Source organism: Lepisma saccharinum, chromosome 4 (genome assembly GCF_977018435.1).
Source record: "Lepisma saccharinum chromosome 4, izLepSacc3.1, whole genome shotgun sequence".
Lineage (NCBI taxonomy): Eukaryota > Metazoa > Arthropoda > Insecta > Zygentoma > Lepismatidae > Lepisma > Lepisma saccharinum.
This window is the reverse complement of record NC_139232.1, coordinates 74,430,557-74,454,400: the sequence shown is the minus strand read 5'-3', so window position 1 is coordinate 74,454,400 and position 23,844 is coordinate 74,430,557. Positions and strand designations below refer to the sequence as shown.

The window sequence follows — 23,844 nt, the reverse complement described above, 5'->3', positions numbered from 1 at the left end:
TTGTGGAGGGGAGTGATTTTTGTGTATATTCACTTGTACTTGGTACAGTCTCTGAAAAATACCTTGCTAGAAGGTTGAAACTATATGTTTAGTTCATATTTTAAAATAAAATAAATTTCTGCATTGGTCAGCATATTGAACACATTATGTGCATGTCAAAGAAAGGGCTGATTGTTTATAAAAAGGGACTGGCAACAGTGATCCAGTCGTGCCTGTGTAATAACATGAAGTGGTCCATTGGCAACCTAACAATTATATTTTTGCTAGTCAGCTTTTTCTTATCGTGTGAGTTAGAGAGTGTTAAAATGGTTGTGCGAAAACACAATCCTGCCTGTTAAGAAGTACAGTCTCTGATTTGATTTCTTAACGCCAAAGGTCATAATTCTGCTGAAATTCATGGAGAATTGTGTGAAGTGTATGGTTCGAATGTAAGGAGTGAAGGAAGAATACACGCACCAAAGACAAAAAAGTTTAAGAAACTCAATCTGCACAAAAAGTCATGACAACTGTGTTCTGGGATGAACAAGGTGTGTTTTTGATGGATTTCATGGAGCAGGGAAAAACAATCACATTGCAGGATTACTGTGAAACACTATCAAAACTCAGACGTGCCACACAAAACCAACAACGTGGAATGCGGCGCTCACGAACTGTTCTTATCCACGACAACGTTAGAGCACATGCTGTTGCGGTCACTCTTCACATGGTTTAGTGTTTCGAATGGGAACTTTTTGATCACTCCCCGTATAATTGGACCTTGCACCTCGTGACTATCACGTCTTCCTGCACCTGAAAAATTGACTTGCATGTCAATGAATTGCAAAAACTGAGGTGTTGAAAATGGTAGTGCTGGATTGGGTGAACTCCCAGGGGGCGAACTTCTATGCAGATGGGGGAAAAAAAAGCTTAATCAACGGTACGAAAATACCTTGAAAAATTATGGTGACTATGTTGAGAAATGAAGCAGATATGTACGTGTATGCAACCACTAATACAGTGTTGCTACACTTCTTTTGTTCTTTGATATAATCAATCAGCCCTTATTTTTTAAATGCACCCCTTACATGCTTTAGGAGTCTGACTAAAGAATTTAAAATTCAGTAAAATATAAAGTCCCTGAAAAAGAATTCCAATGTTTTGTTATATTGGAACCAGTAAGTGTTTACATTTGAAATATACAGTATAATTTGGCAAATGTGAAATTCAGAAATTTAAAACTAGAGTTTCACCTATCAATTTGGAACACACAGGAGGTGTACCATGTATAAATTTTGGTGAGAATTGCACACTCAAACAGGACTCGAATCCAGGTCTCTTGATTACCACACTATTTCTCTACCAACTGAGCTATTATGATTCCATCATGATAGCAGCGGTGTAGTGCCCACGTAAGGCTTGTAAGTCCACCTTACAAGTTGAAATTATTGAAGAAAACACAATTCATTCCTGTATTTATCGCTTGAAAACACATAGCAATATCAGACTGAAAGTAGAACTTTTAACGAAACAATTGAGGACTTATTTTGATTTGAGTTGTTTCTCTGTAAGGCTTCTTGAGAGGATTTATGTGTGGGTGAATGGAAGAAACGATTTGGACTCGTGCATGGCAGGTGTGTTTGCTTACGTAGTATCTTCTCAACCAATGACAGGGTGCCCCAATTCTTAGGCATATGTAAGGTGCCTTACTCACTGTTTGTTACGCATTTAGCAGAGCAGACGCACGTGCGTGCATGCGACAGAGAGAGGATTCAGTGTTTTTATTAGCCAGCCATTACAGTATTTTGTGCAACATGGAAAATAATTGCACACATTCAAGAGTGAGTAAAAATGAGTGTGTGGTTGCTGTTGTGAACTAGTGTGTGTGTGTAGTTGAATCGGTTTTAAAACAACCCTTTTCATCTTTGACATTCTCGTGAAAACAAGATGTCCTCAACAGAGGTAGGCCGACACCAGAACTGAAAGACTTGGAGAAGGAGAGAAAAGGAAAAGGTATGTACAGATTTCAAACATCGTGGTACGATCGGAACAAATGGCTTTGTGGTTGCGCAGGAACGAATAAGTTATATCGTTTCCCGTGCCTTTTATTTTAAAGGAAAAGAATGTGTGGATCAATTTTGGTGTTACGGATATCTGCAATTTTTCTTTATTGAAAAAAGCGGCATGTGTGTGCATTTTGTGTTTGCAATTAAGTATGCTCATACATGACTTAGATTCAAATAGATTCTATTTAGTTAAAATATCTTTTGGTTTTCTTTATCCAATATTCAGGTCAGATTTATCTAAGGAAGCCTTACACCTTTCATAGAATCACGCTACGCCACTGCATGATAGATTTATTTAGGTCGTTCAAAAAGGATTGGCACTCGCCCCAATACCTTCAAAAATGTATCAGTTTGCAATGCGTACCTAGTGTGTTTGTGTGAAGGTAGGGTATAGTGCCACATATTGCCACCAGTTGATGTTCCTGCATCACATAGGAAAAACAGTGCTGCATTATTTGTCCAAATGCATTTGTGGACAAACCAAGAAAATATGGAAGCAGGTAATCATGGGAAATGATGGACAGCATGGTTCCGCATGAGATTAGCAGCCATGTGTGGGAATGCAGCACCAAGTTGAAGAATAGTCTTTTGCTGGATGTTATAATCAGATAGGTTATACTACTTCTTACTGTTAGTAATATTGTAGATGTAAAAGAGAAAATAATTTTGAATAGGACCTGACATCATCATCATCCTTTGCAGTTTCCTGCCTCTGGCTGGGTCGGCATAGAAGTCAAGCCTCTCCATTTTTTCCTCGTCTTCCACTACTCCTCTCTTTTCATGGTGTTCCAATCTTGAATTCCAACACTCTCCACTATCTGCTCTTTCCACAGACATCTTGGTCTCCCCCTCGGCGTTATTCCCACTCCTTGTGCATTGTAAGCTCTTACTGGTAGTCTTTCTACATCCATCCTCTTGATGTGTCCGAACCATCTCATCTGTGCCTGATCTATCCTGTCCTGAAGCCTCACTACCCCCACTGTCTGTCAGATCCCCTCATTCCTTATTCTATTCCTTCTAGTCTTCCCCAATATACTCCTTAAAAATGTCATCTCCATTGCCTGCATCTTTCTTTTGTCTCTCTCTGTCATTGTCCAAGTCTCTTCTCCGTATGTAATTATTGGCACATAGTATGTGTTATATATTACCTTCTTGCATTTCATAGGTACATCCCTGTACCATATTAATCTTCGAACACTTTGATATAGTCCACCACCCATTTGTCCTCTTCTGTTTACCTCATCTATTCTTCCACTTCTCTCAATTATGCTTCCTAGATATTTGAAGGTCTCCACTACCCTCAACTCTTCCGTGTCCATCTTTATTCTTGGTTCATTTCTGGCTCTGTTTTTGTTGTTATTAGCACCTCGCTCTTTTCGGCACTGAATTTAATTCCTGCTCTTCTGATTTCCTCATTCCAACTATCAAGCTGTCTGTGTACTTCTTCTTCTCTGATTCTCCATATTAAGTTATCAGCGAACAACAGTGCCTTCATCTCTTCCTCTCCTATCTTCTTCCCCACCTCTTTGTTAATTGCATCCATTGTAATTATGAAGAACACTGGGGAAAGAGCACTTCCCTGTTTTAGTCCATTACTTATATTGAACCATTCTTATCTTCCCACTGGTGTCTTTACACAGCTCTGGTTGGCACTGTATGTGCTCTGCACTCTACACACTATCTCTTCCTTGATCCCTTTCTCTCTTAGAGCCTTCCAAATCTTTGTTCTGTCCATGCTATCATATGCCTTTTCTATATCTTAGAATGCCATAATCAAATAATTTCAGTATTTGTAGTGCCTTTCCTGCATTTGCCTTATGGTGAATATCAGATCTTCTGTTGATCTGCCTCTTCTAAATCCATACTGTTCCTCTCTCGTGCTCAGCTGTCACTTCCCTTATTCTTTTCTCTAATATTTTCTCATACACGTTTGCTGAGTGGCACATTAGGGTTATTGTTTTTCTACGTAATGGTGATGTCCACTACGGATATTCGCTTTCTTCTTGGTTGTCAGTCTCCACATATCAATTTCCATGGATAACACATCTCACTAAACCCTTCCCTACTCCCATGACTTCAACAGATCCATTCGCTTCCTTTTGGGAATCCCTTGCGCATCAACTTCGCACATCTGCCATGTGTTTTTTTGAATAGAGCATGCGCATTTCTTTGTGGAATGCCCTTTGCCGCGCTCATATGGTTGGCCATTGTGCCACTATTTCCTTATAAACATAATTTTCGCACTTTTTCCCACTTCAATAAATCCGAATAAATTCATATGTTTATTTTCACTTGTAGAATCACCTCCTATGTGTTGGAAACGAACTTTAGAAACACCCTGTATAAATCACCCATTACTCAATGCCCACTAATTCAACTGTGGATTTTCTTACCTGCACTGGCTGGCTGAACGAGGATTTCAGGCAGTTTCGCTCTATGTAGCCAAAACTTTGTAAATGCTCCAGGAAAATAATCATGTCTCGATCGTTCCAATGAATTTTGTCGGTCCTTTTGAAATGACCATAGCCCATTTCCCCCTCATAAAGAGATGCATCTATTTTTCTAGGACTCACTAAGAAGAGCTTATCAATGTGAACAACTTGAATGGAATCGCCATTATCTAATGAAGTATGAATTAATTCAATTGTTCCCATTTTTTCCATAGTGCATAATTTCCATCTTCCAACAGTCTTGCGATAGGCAAAAGTGTGCACAACAATATGTTTTCAACATGATTTTTAAAAGGTCTACTAATTTTTTATAACCATCTATTATGTGGGACAAGTCTTTTCCTTGCAACATATTATTGATCCCAATGAATAGTAAAATATGAGACGATAACTTTGTATTTCCCTTTATTTTTTGAAGTAAGTGATTTATTTGCTGACCTCCTTGTAAAATGCGAAGATGTGTTGCTACGTGAATATCCCAGTCTCTTTTGTGCCATCCTCACAAAAAACGAATCTCCAAACAATTAATATTTTTCAAGCAACGGGCGGGTGCCCATGTTCTAAGCCATCACTCTTGAATGTGGGGAAATCATGGTTGTTGCCTGCCCCCACTTGCTGAGGATGACCATCTAGATTTCCTGCTTCTTCCGAGCAAAACTAGACTTGTGCTTAGAAAACTTAGCAATTTATTTTGATTTTGTCCCATTATTCCAGATGCTGGAACCTGAATCAGAACTATCGCTCGTCACTACGCACCTGATCTTTACCAGCAGTAACATTAGAAACATTTATAACTGCCAAACCGCAACTTCATGCCTGAATTAAAATTTGGTTCATTTTCTTTATAATTACGTGAATCATTACGGATCCCAATATTACCCACTTTATATCTAGCTATGGACTCAGCCATAGAAGCTAAAGATACAAAAGGCTGAAGTAACAAATGATCCCTTAATTTAGGAGGCAACTGATTTACTATTTGAATGTGTTTCTGAAAGTCCCTCATATTAGGCTGCACAATACTGAGAAGCTTTTGTTGGGACCAAAAGAACTTCACATCTCCATGAGTGTCCCTATTGTACTTGCTATTAATCAATCACACATGCCATGCAACTTCCTACCCATGATTTATTCTGGAAAAATGACAAAAAATTTCCCCTGAAATCAGCATAAGATTTAAAATTCAGTTTATGTTGTCTGAGCCAATCCTTGCTGACACCAGTAAGTATGTGGGGAATACGTAAGTAATTTTCATGAGGGACCCCAATTAGTGAGAGATACTCTTCGCAATCTGTTAACCACTCACTAGGAACCATATTATTATCAGTTGAGTCGAACCTTTGAAATGCTTCAAGATTACTTAACCTAATCTAACTTCTACGAAAACTTTGTTTACTAATGTTACTTTTGAGGCTGCCATCTGAATCACAACTATCACAACTTGCAACATACCCATGAAAACTATGATCATTTCTATCTGTGTTTACTATTTGACTATTGGCAGTATCAAGTAATTTCAAAGTTTCATGTTTATCTTTGTTACAAGTTGTTGATACCAACTGGCCACATTGTTCACATGTCCTTTTCTGTTTCGTGTGTTTTTGTTTCATAGTGTGTAACAAATGAGAATTTGTTCTATGAACCGACAAAGTATTTGTTGCAGAAAAACATCCACATTCAACATTTTTAGCATGTGATCTCAATACTGATCTATTACTACCATTATCAGCATGCACATGTCTAAGCCTGCTTTGTATGTTTTCTGGCTCACGCTCTATCACTGGCGATTCACTGCTTTGATCGATTTTCATATGCTGGCCATATGACTTTATAGCTTGGATGCTAGCACCATTGCTTAAAGCACAATTTGGACCAGAATAACTATTTAGCATAAAGGGTGTTGATTTATTAACATGTGAATCACCACTGTGAGCATGACTGCTGAAGAGTATGTTATTTGCATTGTTTATGTCGGTATGACATTGACAATCAACAATGGAGAGGTTAGGATTAATCACACATGGTGTATAAATGTTGGGGTGGTTACTACTGATCAATGCATGACAAGCAGCATACGCCTCAGCCACTCTTGTTTATTAAAACACACATTCCTACACCTTTGTAGATTGAGGCAAAGGATTTCTATTAGTTTTTCTTGTATGTACGCATTGCTTGCATTATAGAATTATTTTCCTGTAGTTTACGGTTATTACAAACATAAGAAAACAGTTTTTCTTTGTGACGTTTCAGGAGAACACACGGTCCTTTCATCAGACATTTATTTTCATTTTGACTAAAGATACAGTTATAACAATGGTTAGTAATTTTTTAAACAAAAAGAATCTGTTATATAATGGATGTTGTCAATGTTACATTGTTGTAATATAGCAACTTAACTGTGAAAAAAGCAGTCTGTTTTATTTTTATTTCAGATTATTTTAAAATTATGAATCCCAAATATCATCAGGTAATTCAAATTCATCATTGTTTTCACAAAGTCTCTTGATGTTTTCTGTTACATTAAATTTTAAAGATGGTGGCTTACTCCATTTGTGAAAAAGAAAACTCCATACTGGATCTATGTTACTTTGTGAAAACAATGATGAATTTGAATTACCTGATGATATTTGGGATTCATAATTTTAAAAAAAATCTGAAATGAAACAGACTGCTTTTTTCACAGTTAAATTGCTATATTACAACAATGTAACATTGGCAACATCCACTATATAACAGATTCTTTTTGTTTAAAAAATTACTAACCATTGTTATAACTGTATCTTTAGTCAAAATGAAAATAAATGTCTGATGAAAGGAGCGTGTGTTCTCCTGAAACGTCACAAAGAAAACTGTTTTCTTATGCTTGTAATAACCGTAAACTACAGGAAAATAATAAGGATTTCTAGTAGAGTTACAACGCATTGCACTTATTCTAAAACTATCGGCATGCGAGGTGGATAACTGAGTGTTACATTGCAGGTTATTACCTGATTTTGCCTGTGAATAAATCAACTCACTGGTTGTGTTAATGCTAGCACTGTGCACATTGCCACAAGCTCTTTGCATCAATAACAAATGTTATTTTCCTGATGCTGAAACTTGTGGTAGTAATGAAATAGCACTTTCGTCACTTATTGCATGTACACTCACTTCACCAACACAAGAAATATTGTCGTCGACTTGCACGCTACAATCGATCATCCTGAGAAGACTTGCTGCAAGCCCACTGTTAACATTTCCTCTGGGACGATCAGTCGCTATGAGCTCCATTGTCGGCCATTCCTTCGTTCATGATGCCGGGCTGCAACTTCAAGGTCAACATACAGAACTGCTCCAACATGGATTCTTCCAGCTTGGTCATGTGACAAGCAACTTGATGAAATATTTGTGTCTTCACTTCCGACAATAACTATGAACATTCATTTCGCATGATCTCCATTTGTTGTTTCAGGTTGCTGCTTAGAAGTGATAATTCCACTTTATATTCACTAATCCTATCTTCGTGAATCTTGACTTTGTTTTCTATCACTTCAATCTGCAAGGCGAGAACAACAGTGATAGATGCCTTGTTGTTCACTGCCATCTGCTGACTGTTAAGCACACTATCATTTTCGTGTGACATTTTGCCTCTAATTTTGCCTTTATTGCACCACTCACTTAGCACTGCTATCACCTCACCTACACAAACGAATGTGTAAATGAGTTCTCGTAATCTTGTGACCGGATGTAGGTACAAACGAATGTTATATTCAACCAAATCGTACTGGATTATCTCACCTTGGAACAGCGAATAGGAGGTGAATGGCGAAAGTACACTAGCATGCACATGAACAGGCAAAACACTAATGTCACAAGAAATAACAATGTGTTACAGAAGATGCACTGAACACATATAGAAAGAAGTAACAGCTAACTTACACAGTAGATTAGACATGAAGAAATAACTAATTATGAACAAAGTTTGCGACATGAAACATTTCACACAACAGCCTCTTTTCTGTCCTCCATTGGCACTCCGGTGTTGCCAGGTCCTATTCAAAATACTAAGAAGTAGTATAACTTGTCTGGTTATAATGTCGGACTTCATGCATGAGCACATATCAGTCACCACACCATTACCACCCTGGATTTTCTAGGGTACACTGTGCTGCCTCATACTCCATATTCACCAAATCTTAGTCCTAGTGACTATGCTCTGTTCGATGCAATGAAAGAGGTAGTGTGCAGTAAGAATTTCACCTCGGCGGACTTCAGTCGGCTGTCCAAAAGTGGTGTTGGGATACCCCCAAAGAATGGTTTGCTGGAGCAATACAAAAACTGATGGAATGATGACATAGGTGCATAGACATTGGCAGAGGATACCTCTAATATGCACTCACACTTTCTTTAAAAGTAATTTTTAGTGTGAAGTAAAAATTGTAGTGCCAATCATTTTTGAACAACTCAAGTATTATTTGGGCATCTTTTCAGAATTGATTACTGTACTTGCCAACAATATCAAAGTGACCAGAACAAAAATCTAAAAGAAATCATTACTGCAAATTATCTTTTGGAATAACTTCAGCAAATAATACTAACTCTTATCTTTATTTGATGATAGTTGCAACATGAAAAGTCTATCATCATACATACCTCATAAAATGCAAGGAAGCCTCCAGCCCTTGTATATGGGCCTGCTTCACCTGGACCAATTGTCCTTGCATTCAAGCCATTATTTTCAGCCTTATACAATGTGAATGTCTGCCCATAAAGAGGCATTCCCATCACAATCTTTTTCCTATCTGCTCCCTTTTGAAGCCAATAGTTAATCGAAAAATTCTGAAAAATACGAAGAAATAGCATATATTAGTATGTACCACACAAAGTTATTTTTATACTATTACATTTAAGTATAAAATCAATGAAAATAATATACAGTAATATGCTTAAAGCATAACACAAAGTAAATTTGAGAAATTATGTTGTACATAGAAGAAAACACCTAACCCACTATTTCCTATTAATCGCCGAATTGCTTGTAGTGGATAGAGTTGAATGTGGGGGATTAAAATTTTTATTAGTGTTTTTTTCTGTTTTCTCCTTAAATTTGTTTATTATTGTTTACTTGTGTAGTTACCCTTGCTTTTGGGGAATATTATTCTAATTAGAATCATAGGAATAACCAATACATATACACATCAATTAGTAAAAGAATGTCACTAAAAAATGTGAACTTTCATTGGCCTTATATTTCACAAATAACCAACCAGACTAATTCAACAGTGAAAATTTAAAAAGTTTGTTTCAGTATAACCAAGTTGTTATATTTGTGACTTTATACCACCTTTGTGTGCATTCCATGTGAAAAATGGAATATATCAAAGATGTAATGCTTAATGGTTACATGGAATTTTGTTGTATTTTATCTAGCCAAAGGAAGACCACGAACCCCCTTTTTCAAACAGTGCTTGATCAAATACTTACAGCATTAAAATAATCAAAAGTATCGCCAGGATAGTAGTACAACGGAGAAAGATGGCCTGTCATCTTATCCCAGTTTCCATGGAAATCATACGTCATCACAGCCATCCAGTCCAAATACTTGTTTAGAGTAGGAACATCATACCCTGCATTAAATTCAAATATTTTAATTGAAAGAGTTATATGAAATAACTTAGGAATACAGAGCATATATTATAATAGTTAATACAAAAGAAAATTTATTACATAATTATATAACTTGAACAACGGTTTTTGCTTAATCACGTTTTGTGACATTTTGTCATGAAAATTATTTCTTATGTTATAAAAAGAATCACAGTATGATGGGATTTGAACTTTTGCAAGCAGTATAAAATATAGTGTATTAGTAAAATTATTACCAAATTTATCAATAAACTATACATACACGGAAATGTAATAAGAGCTCAGAATAAACAGTAATATTACTTTGCATTTCTAGTGATCAAAACAGTCTGAAAATATTCAAACTGTTTAAATTATTGAAATTATCAGATCATAATTGTTATCTGCTAACTAATCAGCAATGTTTTGTAAAATATCTGAAAACAATTTATTAAGAAGTTCTATGCAACACTAGTTTCTAGAACTAGATAACACTGACGGTTTTTTTTTAAAAAAAATATAAATTATCTTTGTGGTACTTTGAGTTAAGAATTTGTTGATTCCTACCATAAAAGCTTGAAAGTTAGTCAGTTTTCTCTTAAACTTTGTGTGTAAAAGGCAGTATTCTTTAGAAGTTAAAATATATTTACAACCCTCTTCATTAATCTCATTGTTCAAGTATACAAATTTTGCAGCATATGGAGAAACATTACCTTCATCAATAATGACTTTGCTTGGGGAAACAGCTGCTGATAACAGCCAGCCCCTTGGTCTGAAGGCAGCACTCAGCTCTCGAACAAGAGCTGCAAATCCTCCCTTGTCATTATCAGGTCCTATGTTGCAATTAACCTACAGGGAATAAATGTTTAATGAGAATCATACAAACTTCATTATTTACCTAATCTTGAAAGTTTACTCTCTTTTTCAGCCATCACAATTATTGTGTGTGTTTCTTGGTTCACACATGATACTGAAGGTTCTGGGTTTGAATACCAGTCTGGGAATGAATGTTTTGTACTGAGTCAGATCTATATCTGGAATATATTTTGAAATGGGTAATTGCATGCTGAAAAAATTATAATTTTCAATAATGAGAATAATAGGAATGGTGATGATAATCATTTATAAATTTTATTAGTAAGATTATATTATTATTATTATATGAAGAAGAAAAATCAAGAAATCCTACATTTGATACGCATTGGATGTAAGTATTAATATGTACTCAATCAGTAATGGTCAATATAGTGTCATTGTTGTATCTGTAAAATTGTTGATAAGTTTAACCTAATTTTTATATTAATAACCTGTAATTTAGTGTTTTATTCTGCAATTTTGTTATTTGTTATGAATATAAAGAAATACCTTGTCTGTCTTTGCTTTTTAAAGCAAATGATTAAATATGTTGTTTCATTTTGTAAAACAGCCTATGGCAGTCACCTCATTGCTTACATGAATTAAAACTGTAAACAAAATCATTTTGGTTCTTTATAAATCATTTTTCACAACATCCGCATGCCATTTTTGACATCAAAATACAATAAAACATTAAAATACTGACCAAGGCAGAATTTATAGTATAAAAAATATATACACTACACGTTACCTTTTAGTGTATATATTTTTTATACTATAAATTCTGCCTTGGTCAGTATTTTAATGTTTTATTAACATGGAAACAAGGCTTACAGTGTTACCAAAACACAATATACGATTAGAAACAGCCATTCTATTTAGGTGGTATCAGAAACTAGGAAGTATATCACGTAGGTTAAAATTATGAATATATCTTTTAGGATGTAAAGTTTTATTGTCTGTGAAAAACATAAAGTTTCTAAATCCAATATGAAATTTCGTTCATAATAACACTGAAATGTCATTTTTATATGCTGAAATGGAACCCAAAGTTCAGCCCATTTTTGTACAGAAATGTTGAGTTTCTAATTACAGTAAATGTTATATTGGGACTGTATTAGTATAGGCAAAAAATTAATATTGGTACATTCCTATTTTTTATTTAATTGGGGTTAAATTATAGTGTGTGTTTTCATGATTCCATAAAACCACTGAATTATTACCAAAAATCCAGATGAAAGCTTGGATGTTTAGTTATTCGAAACATTTAAAAAGTAATAGTTCTTTTGTCTGGCCAAAAAAAATTAGATTACTATGTATTCAACACAACTTTATAACTGTCTACATTGTAATTCCAATTGTAACCATCCATAATTGTGTCTAGCTAAACTAAAAAGCAATTAGTAACTCACCTGCCAGCATTTGGGATACTCCCAATCAAGATCAAGGCCATCAAAGTTGTAGGTTTCCATAAATCTTATTAGGTGGTTGATGAATCTAGCTCGAGCTCCTGGGTTGTTTACAAGGCGACTGTACTTGTCCCCTGCTGAGTCATTCCAACCACCAAGTGCAATAAGAACTTTCAGTCCTAGCTTCTTCAGGTCTGTAACTTGCTTGTAAAAATCTAAAAGTAGACGTAGATATTTTGGAGGGTAGGGAATGTTATTATGCAAGAAATACAACCTGTATTATACTTATTCAAAGTATGAAATAATAAGCAAAATAAAATAATAAGAAGAGGGGATAAGCACCAAACCACAATCCTACCTAGGATTTCAAAATATCTAGGTATGGGACTGATGAATGGGCTCATAATCTAGAATGTCATAGATCACTGTTTTCAGCAATTCTTTAAATGTTCACCAATTATTTGTATTTTATGTTTTAGTGGTTTGAATTTTTTTCAACCATAGATCCAGTTGTTTTCAGTCTTTATGTGTAAAACAAGAACATAAAATACTTTATGTAGTTTGATACTTCATCATGGTAGGCCTGTATAGGTCAAGTGATTATTTCTCCTTCATTGTTTGAAGCAACAATAACAAGAAAACAAATTTCGAAGGTATTCAAACACCATTTACATCATTGACGGTCAGTCTTTTTAGGTCGAGGAATTTGATAAACCCTTGGTTGTTTTGGGCATTTCACCATAACCCCTGGTCAAACTGAATGCTGAATATGTATATGTATGTTGTAGTGTACAAAAAAGTAACAATAATTTCAATATAAAATTCAAATAGTTGATTCTGCAGGAACGTGGGAGAACAATGGCACATACTACAAGTACAGTGACACCGCAACAAAAAAAAATAACATTTATTTTTGTAATTGTAACTATTATTGTTTTAACACTTTTTTTCTTGAAAGTAAACTTAAGTTAACTTCAATGTTTGTTTCTTCATTAGTTTCTCTCCATTCGAAATGTCCCTATTTCCCATGTCATTTAAAGAATTTCAATATTATTATACCATTACTCCTCTTATTAACAAGTATATCCATAAATGTAGGCTTATGTGAAATGTTTTGTTTTTTGTTTAGTTTTGGCCTCGATGTTTCTTTTTTTCATATCATATATCCTTATATTGTCTACATGTACAGTGGTGTGCCCAAGGGGGGTTGGTGGTGGTCATAATTCTCCCCCTTCTTTGGCCCAATATTCTTAAGAACTTCAAAGGCAGGAAAAGATGACAAAATGAGGGATGACTTCTAAAAAAATGTATAAGTACCCTCCTTCCTTCTTTTAAAAATCCTGGGCACACCTCCGTACATGTACTCTTATCTATGCAGAAAATGACAAGCATTAGGTGGTAGAGCAGCTTATGGTGAACCTTGCCCATTAAATAAATATTGGGAAATTTTGCACAAAATTCCCGTATGTTGTGGAAATTTTATTTTGTTCCTCCACAAGAGCATTACTCAAGTCCTGTTCCTTATGATGCACAGTTAAGCTAGGCCCACAGACAGGATTCCAACTCATCCCAGAGCATAGGCGTGTGCCTCCCTGATTAGGGGACCCAAAAGCTTTGATGAAAATTTAATCCGAGAGAGAAGGGTGTGGAACAGGGGTGTGTATATAGTGTGTGTCCTGACCTTCAAAAATCACTGTATTAGAATAATTCAAACTTCTGGAGCACCAATGTTCTTTGCCCACTCCTTTATTTCCCCTCTCTGTGGTTCAGAGACTATTTTTACATATAAACATGGTTTTGTAGAGCAGAACTCAAAACAACTACACATAATTTATTAATTAACAACAGTGACGGTGATAAGGGAGGCTTGGGGGGGGGGGAGTGAGGGCAGTTGCCCCCACACTTTTTGCCATCCTATTATGGCTTCCTAATGCTAAGCATTGTATACAAAAAAGTACTGAACTTGCTCCCCTTCCCAATTTTTGTCACCCAATCTTAGCTACTAATTTCCAATGTATGGGAAATTTATTCCTCAAACACATAGAGGTAATACAACTAACGAATAGTGTGTGTGTGTATTAATAACAGGAAATTTGCTAGAGGATGAAGTTGGATAGTTCAATTTCAACTTCCTCCCCTCCGTAGTAGCTTGGATTTTTTGTCAGCTTGAAAGTACTTAATTTTTTAAAGTGCATAATATTGTTTAATAACAGAGTGATAAGATTCCTCCACACTAAATTTCTAACAGAGTATTAGGGGGCAACTGCCCTCTCTTGCCTCCCTCTGCACACACCTATGTCCCAGAGGTATTCAATAGAATACAGAGGGTCCTATCCAAGCTGTTCCATATTCATTTTGCACTTGTATACTAATATGATTTACAAGTGCAGAATTGAATATACATCTATAGTAAATAAAAAGAATCCAGTGCTTACCATTATCAATGTCTGCCCAGGAATCATGAGGTTTAATCGTTAATGTTGAACCATCTAATACAGCAAAACCATATGCAATGTGAGTGCACAAAGATGGATCAATGTTTGTCGGGTCGTATTTTCCTTCACCTTGTCTGAAATAGTTATTCTATATTTTAAATTGTCATTTAAGAATATTTTACAACTCTATGGATACAAATAGAATAAGCTTAATGAAATCTTGTAATTCTAAAGTTACATTAAATATATTTCATTGCATTTAGAATTTTACATTTTCTACTTACATGAAAAATAGTATGGAAATAAGAGAAAATAATAAGTAAAAAGAACCTGAGTAGCAGGTGTAAAGACATATAATCATTTTCAGATGTGTGACTTTTCTACCTTAGGCCATAGACATATCTAATTCATTCATTTATTAAGGAGATGAATGTATCATTCACATTCTGAACTAAATCTTTGCTATTTCATGTCAGATTCGTGCTGTATTGATATTTCTAAATTTTAAATCAGTACTGCATTCTTATTGTAAGCAACTACTGTATGCAGATATTACACATAAAATGTTGATATTGTGGTTTTGGCAATGATAGAATAGAACAAAGTTCAGAAGTTGGGGAAGTAACTTCAACAATTTCTTTGCCACCCTACATGGCAGAGTGGTGAGCAGGGGTCCCTGTATAAGGCATGTGTTTATACTATCAACCATTTTATCAGTTCATCATTCATCCTCAATGCATTGATTAACATAAGAGGTAGAAAATTGATGTAAAATAACTGAAATTTCATTTCCCCCCCATATTTAGATATTTTAAATGTTATAACCTGCCCAACAACTGCTAATTCAATTTGAGTACGATAAGAATAGAAAGAAAATTTATTTTAAAGTGTGTGTGTAATGATGGAACAGATTAATTGATACCCAATTGATGTAAGTCTCTATAGCCATACCGGTGTTTTGCTTTATTGATAAAATTGGTGATAATTTTTGCAATCGAATATTTCTATACACAGTTTGTAATTTAGTGCAAAATTCTGCCTTTTTAAAAATTAATATTAACATAAATATATAATTCATATACTCCGTTTTTGTAAAGTAAATGTCTAAAGTAGCTTGTAATCTAAGTCAAGACTCATTACAGTCACCTGGTTATATATCTTATATAGTATTTTCTGGCAGCAGTAGCGTACGCAGGATTTCATTTGGGGGGGAGTTATTTATAAAACTTTCTCCACATTCACATTGCCATTGTTTTATTCTACTTTAATTGATTAATAATACTCATAATTAATTAATTAATTAATAATGTGCCTACTTATAATTAATTAATTAATTTAATTACTACTATAATACCACTACTACTATTAAATAGTAGAGATCTACATTAATATATTTATGAAAGTAATAGAAAAAAAATACTTTCTAGTCATTCGATTTTTAACAAATTCTAGGTGCATTTTTTTGTTTCTTTGTTACGAAGTACTTGTCTAGTCAATGAGGTGAGACATTTTAAGTGTGAAGAAAATATATAAAAACAAGAAAATATGTTAAAATAAATTTAAATAATCAAAGTATGGAACTCATCCAAGGTGCCGAGGTGGTCTAGTCGATAGGGCGTCTGACAACCATGCTGCAGATCCAGCTTTGATTCCCGGAATTGGTTGGATTTTTTTCTGGGGGCTCCAGGGCTCATCCAGCCTCATATCAACAACCCTGGGGTTAAAGGCTGCCGGATTGTGGTGCTGATCACATTACCTCCAAAATGGCCGAGATCGAGAATGCATGGGTCCCCACCCCTACATGTGCCTACATGGCACGGTGCTATACGCAGGAGGAAATTCACATTACCTTTACCTATGGAACTGACCCAGGGTGATGATGAGGCACTATATACGTGAATACGTATTGCTAAATTTCAGTGAGTCTATTATTGCGTACAAAAGTAAGTTAAAAGACATTCCAACACATTTATCACTTTTAGGTGATTCACAAAGCACTTCTTCAACATTATTTTGTGATGTGGATGTAGATTCAGCATCACTTGAGAATTCACAAGGGGATGCGAAATCAGTATAATATCACAATAATGTCGACACAAAGCCACAAAGCAATGAATTTTCACAATTCTTGAGAGAGTCACAGTGGGAATTTTTGGAAAAAAAATAATTGCAAAATCAAACTTTGCGGTCGCTTAGATTGTTTTGACATATTGACGGATCCCAAACAACACTGTATAGATTTATGAGAAACATGCCAATACCACCCTCAGAATCTACCATGCATATGCACGATAATTCACATCCGGATTTTCTTGCTGTTCTTACCAACAAAACATTTTCCAATAGTTCAGCTTATTGTCGTTCGAATTCAGAAATTCAAATGTGCCACGGTAGAAATGGGAAGGTGGACGGACTGGTGACTGTGTATTCTTGTCGGTCTAGCCATTGTCTGCATTAGCTACTTACAACGAACTAAGATTTTTCTTTAGTTAATTCTCATTGTTCACAAAAAAAAAATAAAAAAAATACATGCTTATTGAACATTGTTGCAGCTGAGGTACAAAACAACTTTTTTTCTCTTTTAAATCCTAGTTGCCCTCATGTTTTATTTTCAGCAATTCGTGTTTATTTTCAAGGCATTCACTCTTAAAGACGCGTGTGTTTGGAATGCTGTGCTTTTCTCTGTGCTGCATGGGAATAATAACTCAAATTATTATTATTATTACTATTATTATTATTATTATTATTATTATTATTAGTAGTAGTAGTAGTAGTAGTAGTAGTATTGTTGGAGATCTTTGGCTGTGATAAATTGGCCATTTTCATTCTTTTTCAACAGCATTTTTCATAATATTTCAAAACCTTGCATACACCACTGTCTGGCAGTAATTTTTTCATATTACTTTTAAATACCAGGGATCTCTCAATATTTTATAATTATTTGGTAACGAATTTTGTAATTGAATGATTGCGTAAAGTTGTCCTTTTTGGAAGGTGGTCTTATTTGTGATGACTTACCTATACCAAGCCCAATTGGTGAAGTAGCATACAACCTTGTATTCAGAATCCACAATTGGTGTTGGTTGGTATCCTTCTGTTGTTGAGGGTGATGCTGTTACTTCGATAACTTGAACCTGTTCAGTTGATGAAGGGGGATGAACTTCTGATATCTCTGCTGGTTTATTTGAGCAGTCACTGTTTTCTGGCCAATCACAGTGACCCTACAAAATATAGCAATGTATTCAATGATAAATAAACAAAATAATCGTTGTGCCTGCACTTAACATAATTTAAATTGAATAAGTGAAACTTAGTAACTATAAACAGACAAACACTGGCTCAACTGTATGGGTTAAGTAAGGTACCTGACACAAGGGAATCAAAATCTAATGTGTAATTAAGTATAAAATCCTTCTAAAATACCAATTGTATGATTTTCATAGAATGTCTAATGTGAAATATTTATCTAATGAATCGTAACTGATAAAATTAACTTGATTATAAATTAAACAATGGAATATAATGTTTTGTAAATTAATTGTTATTGCAGAATATATTTCAAAAATTTTCTCTTGAGATTTTACAGTCCTTCCAAGTTCCTTGAAATTTAAAAAACAATACTATAATATGCATATTAATATCAAGTAATATTTTAACAATAATCCTTCATTTCTTTGCATGGAAGGAAAAAAAATACCTTGTTCCAGTAGAGCCCAGGAGGACAGGATTGCTCCATAAGCTTTCCAAAGTGGCAAATGTAATATTTAGAACAGTCAGTTTCATGTGGTGCAAACTGGTTTCCATCACAGGTCATTTCCTGTTCATGTCCAACAGACTCTGAAGGCTCTGTATGTGTAACACGGTTATCTGAACCTACAATGAAAGACAATGTATTTAGTAGAAATCAAGGAAGTACTGATATATATATATATATATATATATATATATCCAGAATACAATTGAAATGAATTTTGTCTTTATATTCATGAGAAGTATAACAGAAAGTGGCAGGATTGTGGAAACAAATTGCAGAGTATTTGTAGAAATATATATCATAGTTTTTCATTGGATGAAACCAAATTACCATCACATAATTATCAAATACAGTTAGTTCATAATCTCATTCCTTAAAATTTAAAGATCAGATAATTATATAATAACATATTTTTTATAAATATAAAGATACTAGTGTATATTAGTAACAGGTGTACATTTTTGCATTTATGTATTCATCTATTCCAGAGATGTGCACGTACTGCTTGGAGTATTAAAATGTTTCTTTATGTATTTTGCATATTAGTTTGTAAAGAACATTTATTGTTTAAAGGTGTTAATTAGTGTATATAGTAAGGATGAGACAGATTCATCAGTATTTTATTTGTAAAATAGTTTTGTTAAATACATTTCTAATATACATCTTCTTTCTTTGAAGTCAAAAATTTAGTAGAGTTATGGTCACGTGCTAGGTAGGTTAAGTGATGATTCAAGTTGTTCATGAAATGCTCAGCATTTGTGTTGAGGTGGGAAGAAATGTAGAATTAAATTTTCTGTAGGAGGATTGGCATGTGGAGAACATGTTGGAACAATAACAAAAGATTTATAAAGTGTGTGTCTTCAAAATATGAAGCTTATCCAGAAAGTAATTGTCAGTGGATTCAACATACCTTCAACTACTTTTACACATAATGTCCACCATTTATGAGGCATATCTCACCATGTTTCGTATCACTTCATTGTAGAATGCTGCTGCCTTTGAGCTCATCCTCATTGAAAGAATGTTCCTCTGAGTCATTCAAATCACCTAGTACCAAGTCTGACATGTAGAGGGGATGATCAAATATTTCCCAGCCAAACCTATTTGGGCTGCAGTGGAGCCAGGTATTGTTGTGTAGAAAGGAAACACCATGAGTAATGAAGCCACCCCTATCCATATTTTACCAAGGAATACATCGTTAATGATGAATGTGTGTCAGTTTCAAATTCCTTACATTCATGGAATGGATAATAGACCTCGTTTCATAGATGGCAAGCTGATCAATTCTCTTGAACATGTTCAACATGCTGCACACAGCAGAATTACGAGCTGGTTGTCTGACAGTTGCATCTGTGGCTCATCAAATGATAATGGGAACACAATACAGAAACTGGAACAATATTCTTACTAAAGCCTCAGTAATGCTGGAAACAGTGTAGCAGGCATGTAGAATGTACCAACAATGATATAGTTTGACAAGTACTTTTTGTTTGCTATAGCCAAACTGAACTCATTTTCTGGATACACACTTTATTAGAATGGAATACGAGGGGCAATCAGGTTGCTCTGACCCTAACATAGAAAGAGCGGCAATAGGGTTTCATTTTTTTTTTTTTCAACATACTCCCCTGCAACTCCAATGCACTTCTCCCATCGGTGCTCCAACGCGTGGATACCTTGCAAAAAAAAATTCTTCCGACTGGTCCTCCAACCATGAGGCCACAGCCCTTATCACCTCAGAATCATCAGAAAATTTTTGCCCATGAATGTCATTCTTCAAATGTTTGAACAAATAGAAATCACTGGGGGCCAAATCTGGTAAATAGGTGGGTGGGGCAGCAATTCGAATGATGCATCTGCGATAGCGGCCCTCGCAATGCGTGAGGTGTGAACAGGTGCATTGTCCTGGTGAAGGAGCACACCATGGATAAACATCCCACGCCTCTTTTTCTTGATGGAATCACGTAATTTCTTGATTAGGTCACTGTAGTATGTGCCAGTGATGGTTTGGCCTCTTTGTAGATAGTCCACAAGAAGGACACCCTTGCAGACCCAGAAAATTGAGGCCATCACCTTCTTGGCTGACGTTTGCACCTTGAACTTCTTCTTTGGTGGAGAATGTGGGTGTTTCCACTCCATGCTTTGTGATTTTGTTTCTGGGTCGAAGTGATGGACCCATGTTTCATCCATAGTTACAAATCAGGCAATAAAATCGTCTATATCAGCACGAAACTTGTCAAGAAGTTCTTGACTAATGAGCACTCGGGTGCGCTTCTGATCTGGGGTGAGGTTTCGAGGGACCCATCTTGCAACAAATTTTTTCATTTGCAATTCCTGGGCAATTATGTTTTGCACAGTGCCATATGACAGGCCACACATCTCAGCAACATGACGGATAGTGACTCGACGATCCTTCAGCACGATATCGTGGACTTTGTTAATGTTTTCAATCGTCATGACAGTTTTTGGTGCTCCACCTGCATGTTCATCCTCACACGACCCTCTCCCACAATGAAACTCACGACACCATCTTTTCACCATACTGTATGAAGGAGCAGTGTCCCCTAGTGTATCCACCAAGTCCTCATGAATTTTGGATACTGTCCACTTCTTCTTCACAAAATATTTGAGCACTGCTCTCCCCTCAGTTTTCTCCATTCTGGCACATTGACACAACTTCACTCAGTTAAACCCCTGTAAAAAGAAAACTGTATGCTACTCAGACTTGCAATTCAGAATGAAAGCATATAAAGAATCACTAAACAAGAGCAAAATAAAAAATCAATCATAACGTCATTCCTTCTATGTTAGGGTCAGAGCAACCTGATCGCCCCTCGTATTTTGTAGACAATTTTTTATAAATCTAGATTCTAGTATCTGAATATCAGTATACTCACTGTCAAGTAGTTCGCATTTAGGATCTGCAACAGGATAATTTCTGAGAACTCTGTTGATCGTCCGTAACAGAGGATACTGTTCACAAGAGCAGGTATCTCTAAAGTCATCCAGGTCAAGTGCCCAAATCATTCCACCACCAAGGCCCATCTGCTTCACGTATTCTGACTTGTAACGTATCATTGCAATATCGTCAAATGACACCCACTGGTCTCTCAGGTATGCATATGGGCCCATGCGCCCTTCAGGATCCCTCACAACCTTCCATCCTTTTTTCTGAATGTTTGTGCAGATCTGAAATTCAAAGTAAAGTAGTTAATGGTATACTTACAGATAGGGTGACTCAAGTAATTCAGACTTGTCTCATATTCACCAAATGATCTCTGACAGATAGGAGAGCTCTTAAGCAGCTTTCACACCAAAGTCATATGCCACATTACTTGAAAACGTATCTTAAGGAGCTGAAAGAACTGTTCATGTCCTTCAAGGACCATATTGTATCAGCAGAATATGAGGGTGTTATTAGTATTGGTAAATTTTATATTTACACTTTATTAATTTCAGTAAAAACTTCATATTGGTCCATTTCTAATGTATAAATTATACATAAAGTAAAGCTACCAGTGGCGTATTCTCCCATTTTATCTGGTTTACCACCTGTAAACCAACTTTTTCATTAATATATACAGTATATAGGTGTGTTTCACCTACATCACAAACTGTTGATTTGTGGCTTCAGACAGCTATGATTGAGGTCAGTTCTTGTAAGCGTACAGAATTCAAGCGGGCAGGTGGGAGATACTAACACAGACATTCATGATTTAAAACAAATGTAACGAACACTACATGGTGAATATTTCTACAAACGACAAATAAAATTTGCTGCAAACATGGTGGCTGGGCACATCCTGGTGTCACATGAAACCCACCTACAGAAACTGATAGAATATTTGAAGTTTTCAAACTTCTGTTTTGGTTTTACTTGCATCCCTGTATTAGTGTTTTTATTATATCTAATTAATATATAATAAATATATTCAATAAATAAGAAATGTTGCAGTAAACCAGTCAAATTTTCAGAATATACCACTGAAAGCTACCCCTTGCAATTGCAACATGCCATGAAGAAATATGGGGTGGATGTGAGAGTAGGGCCACATATTCTAAATCTCGGCCATTTGTGGAAGTGATGTGATCAGCACCAAACACTGACACCTTTATTCCCCCTCTCCAAGGATTGTCCCCAGCTACCCATTTTCTCAGAGCTGCTTCACACGGACATTGCTGGAAAAATTCCCATCTGACATCACCCATCCCAGAAATTAGAAGAGGTCAAAATATAAAATTATTACTAGCTTTTAACTGCACACAAATAGGTAAAAATGAACAAAGTTTTACATGGAATGTTAAACTAATTAATCTTCTAATATATAAAAGTGGATGTATGTGTGTATGTTTGTTCTGGCTTAACTCTCAAACGCCTTGAGCAATTTCAACCAAACTTGGAACACGTATCACTTGCAATCTCGAAAGAAATACTGTGGGGGTAAGACACCCCTGGCATCCCTAGGGGTGGGGGTGGGAGGGGGTGATATGTAAAAATAATCGAAAACATCCGATATTAGTGTGGAATCCATAGTTTTCGGGGTCGCTAAGATGAATAGTGACATTCCTAATACCATTCCACTCCAAGTTCATCACCTATCGGGATGGGGGTTGAGAGGGGGTGAAAATTAAAATGTCAAAAATGACCAAGATTAGTGTTGAATCCATAGTTTTGGAGTCGCTAATTAGTGACATTCATGATGACCAAACTTGGTACACATATGACTTACAATCTGGAATGAAATACTGTGAGGGTAAGACACACCTGGCACCCCTAGGGGTGGGGTTGGAAAGGGGGTGACATTTAAAACGACCGATATTAGAGTGGAATTAATAGTTTTCGGGGTCGCTAAGATGAATATTGACACTCCCAATGCCGTTTAACTCCAAGACACCCCTGGCACACCTAGGGGTGGAGGTGGGGAGAGGTGACATGTAAAACGACCGATATTAGTGTGGAATCAATAGTTTTCAGGGTAGCTAAGATGAATAGTGACACTCCCAATGCCGTTCAACTCCAAAACACCACTGGCACCCCTGGGGGTGGGGGTGGGAAGGGGTGACATGTAAAACGACCGATATTAGTGTGGAATCAATAGTTTTCAGGGTAGCTAAGATGAATAGTGACACTCCTAATGCCGTTCAACTCCAAAACACCACTGGCACCCCTGGGGGTGGGGGTGGGAAGGAGGTAACATGTAAAACGACCGATATTAGTGTGGAATCAATAGTTTTTGGGTTAGTTAAGATGAAAATTTGATACTTCCAATGCCGTTCAACTCCAAGACACCCCAG

At 35.8% G+C, this 23,844-nt stretch overlaps 1 protein-coding gene across 1 annotated transcript in view; it reads right to left on the bottom strand.

The window, feature by feature from the left end:
- Positions 1–23,844, bottom strand: part of LOC145986585 (putative chitinase 10) — a 159,233-nt gene that overhangs the window by 5,808 nt on the left and 129,581 nt on the right. Inside the window, exons 35-42 of the mRNA XM_083120757.1 lie at positions 21,447–21,738; positions 18,493–18,668; positions 17,814–18,016; positions 14,796–14,929; positions 12,364–12,575; positions 10,810–10,945; positions 9,956–10,098; positions 9,125–9,310 (exon numbers count right to left, since the gene is read on the bottom strand). Coding sequence (XP_082976883.1) covers positions 9,125–9,310; positions 9,956–10,098; positions 10,810–10,945; positions 12,364–12,575; positions 14,796–14,929; positions 17,814–18,016; positions 18,493–18,668; positions 21,447–21,738 — 1,482 coding nt within the window. The remainder of the gene's footprint in view (positions 1–9,124; positions 9,311–9,955; positions 10,099–10,809; positions 10,946–12,363; positions 12,576–14,795; positions 14,930–17,813; positions 18,017–18,492; positions 18,669–21,446; positions 21,739–23,844) is intronic.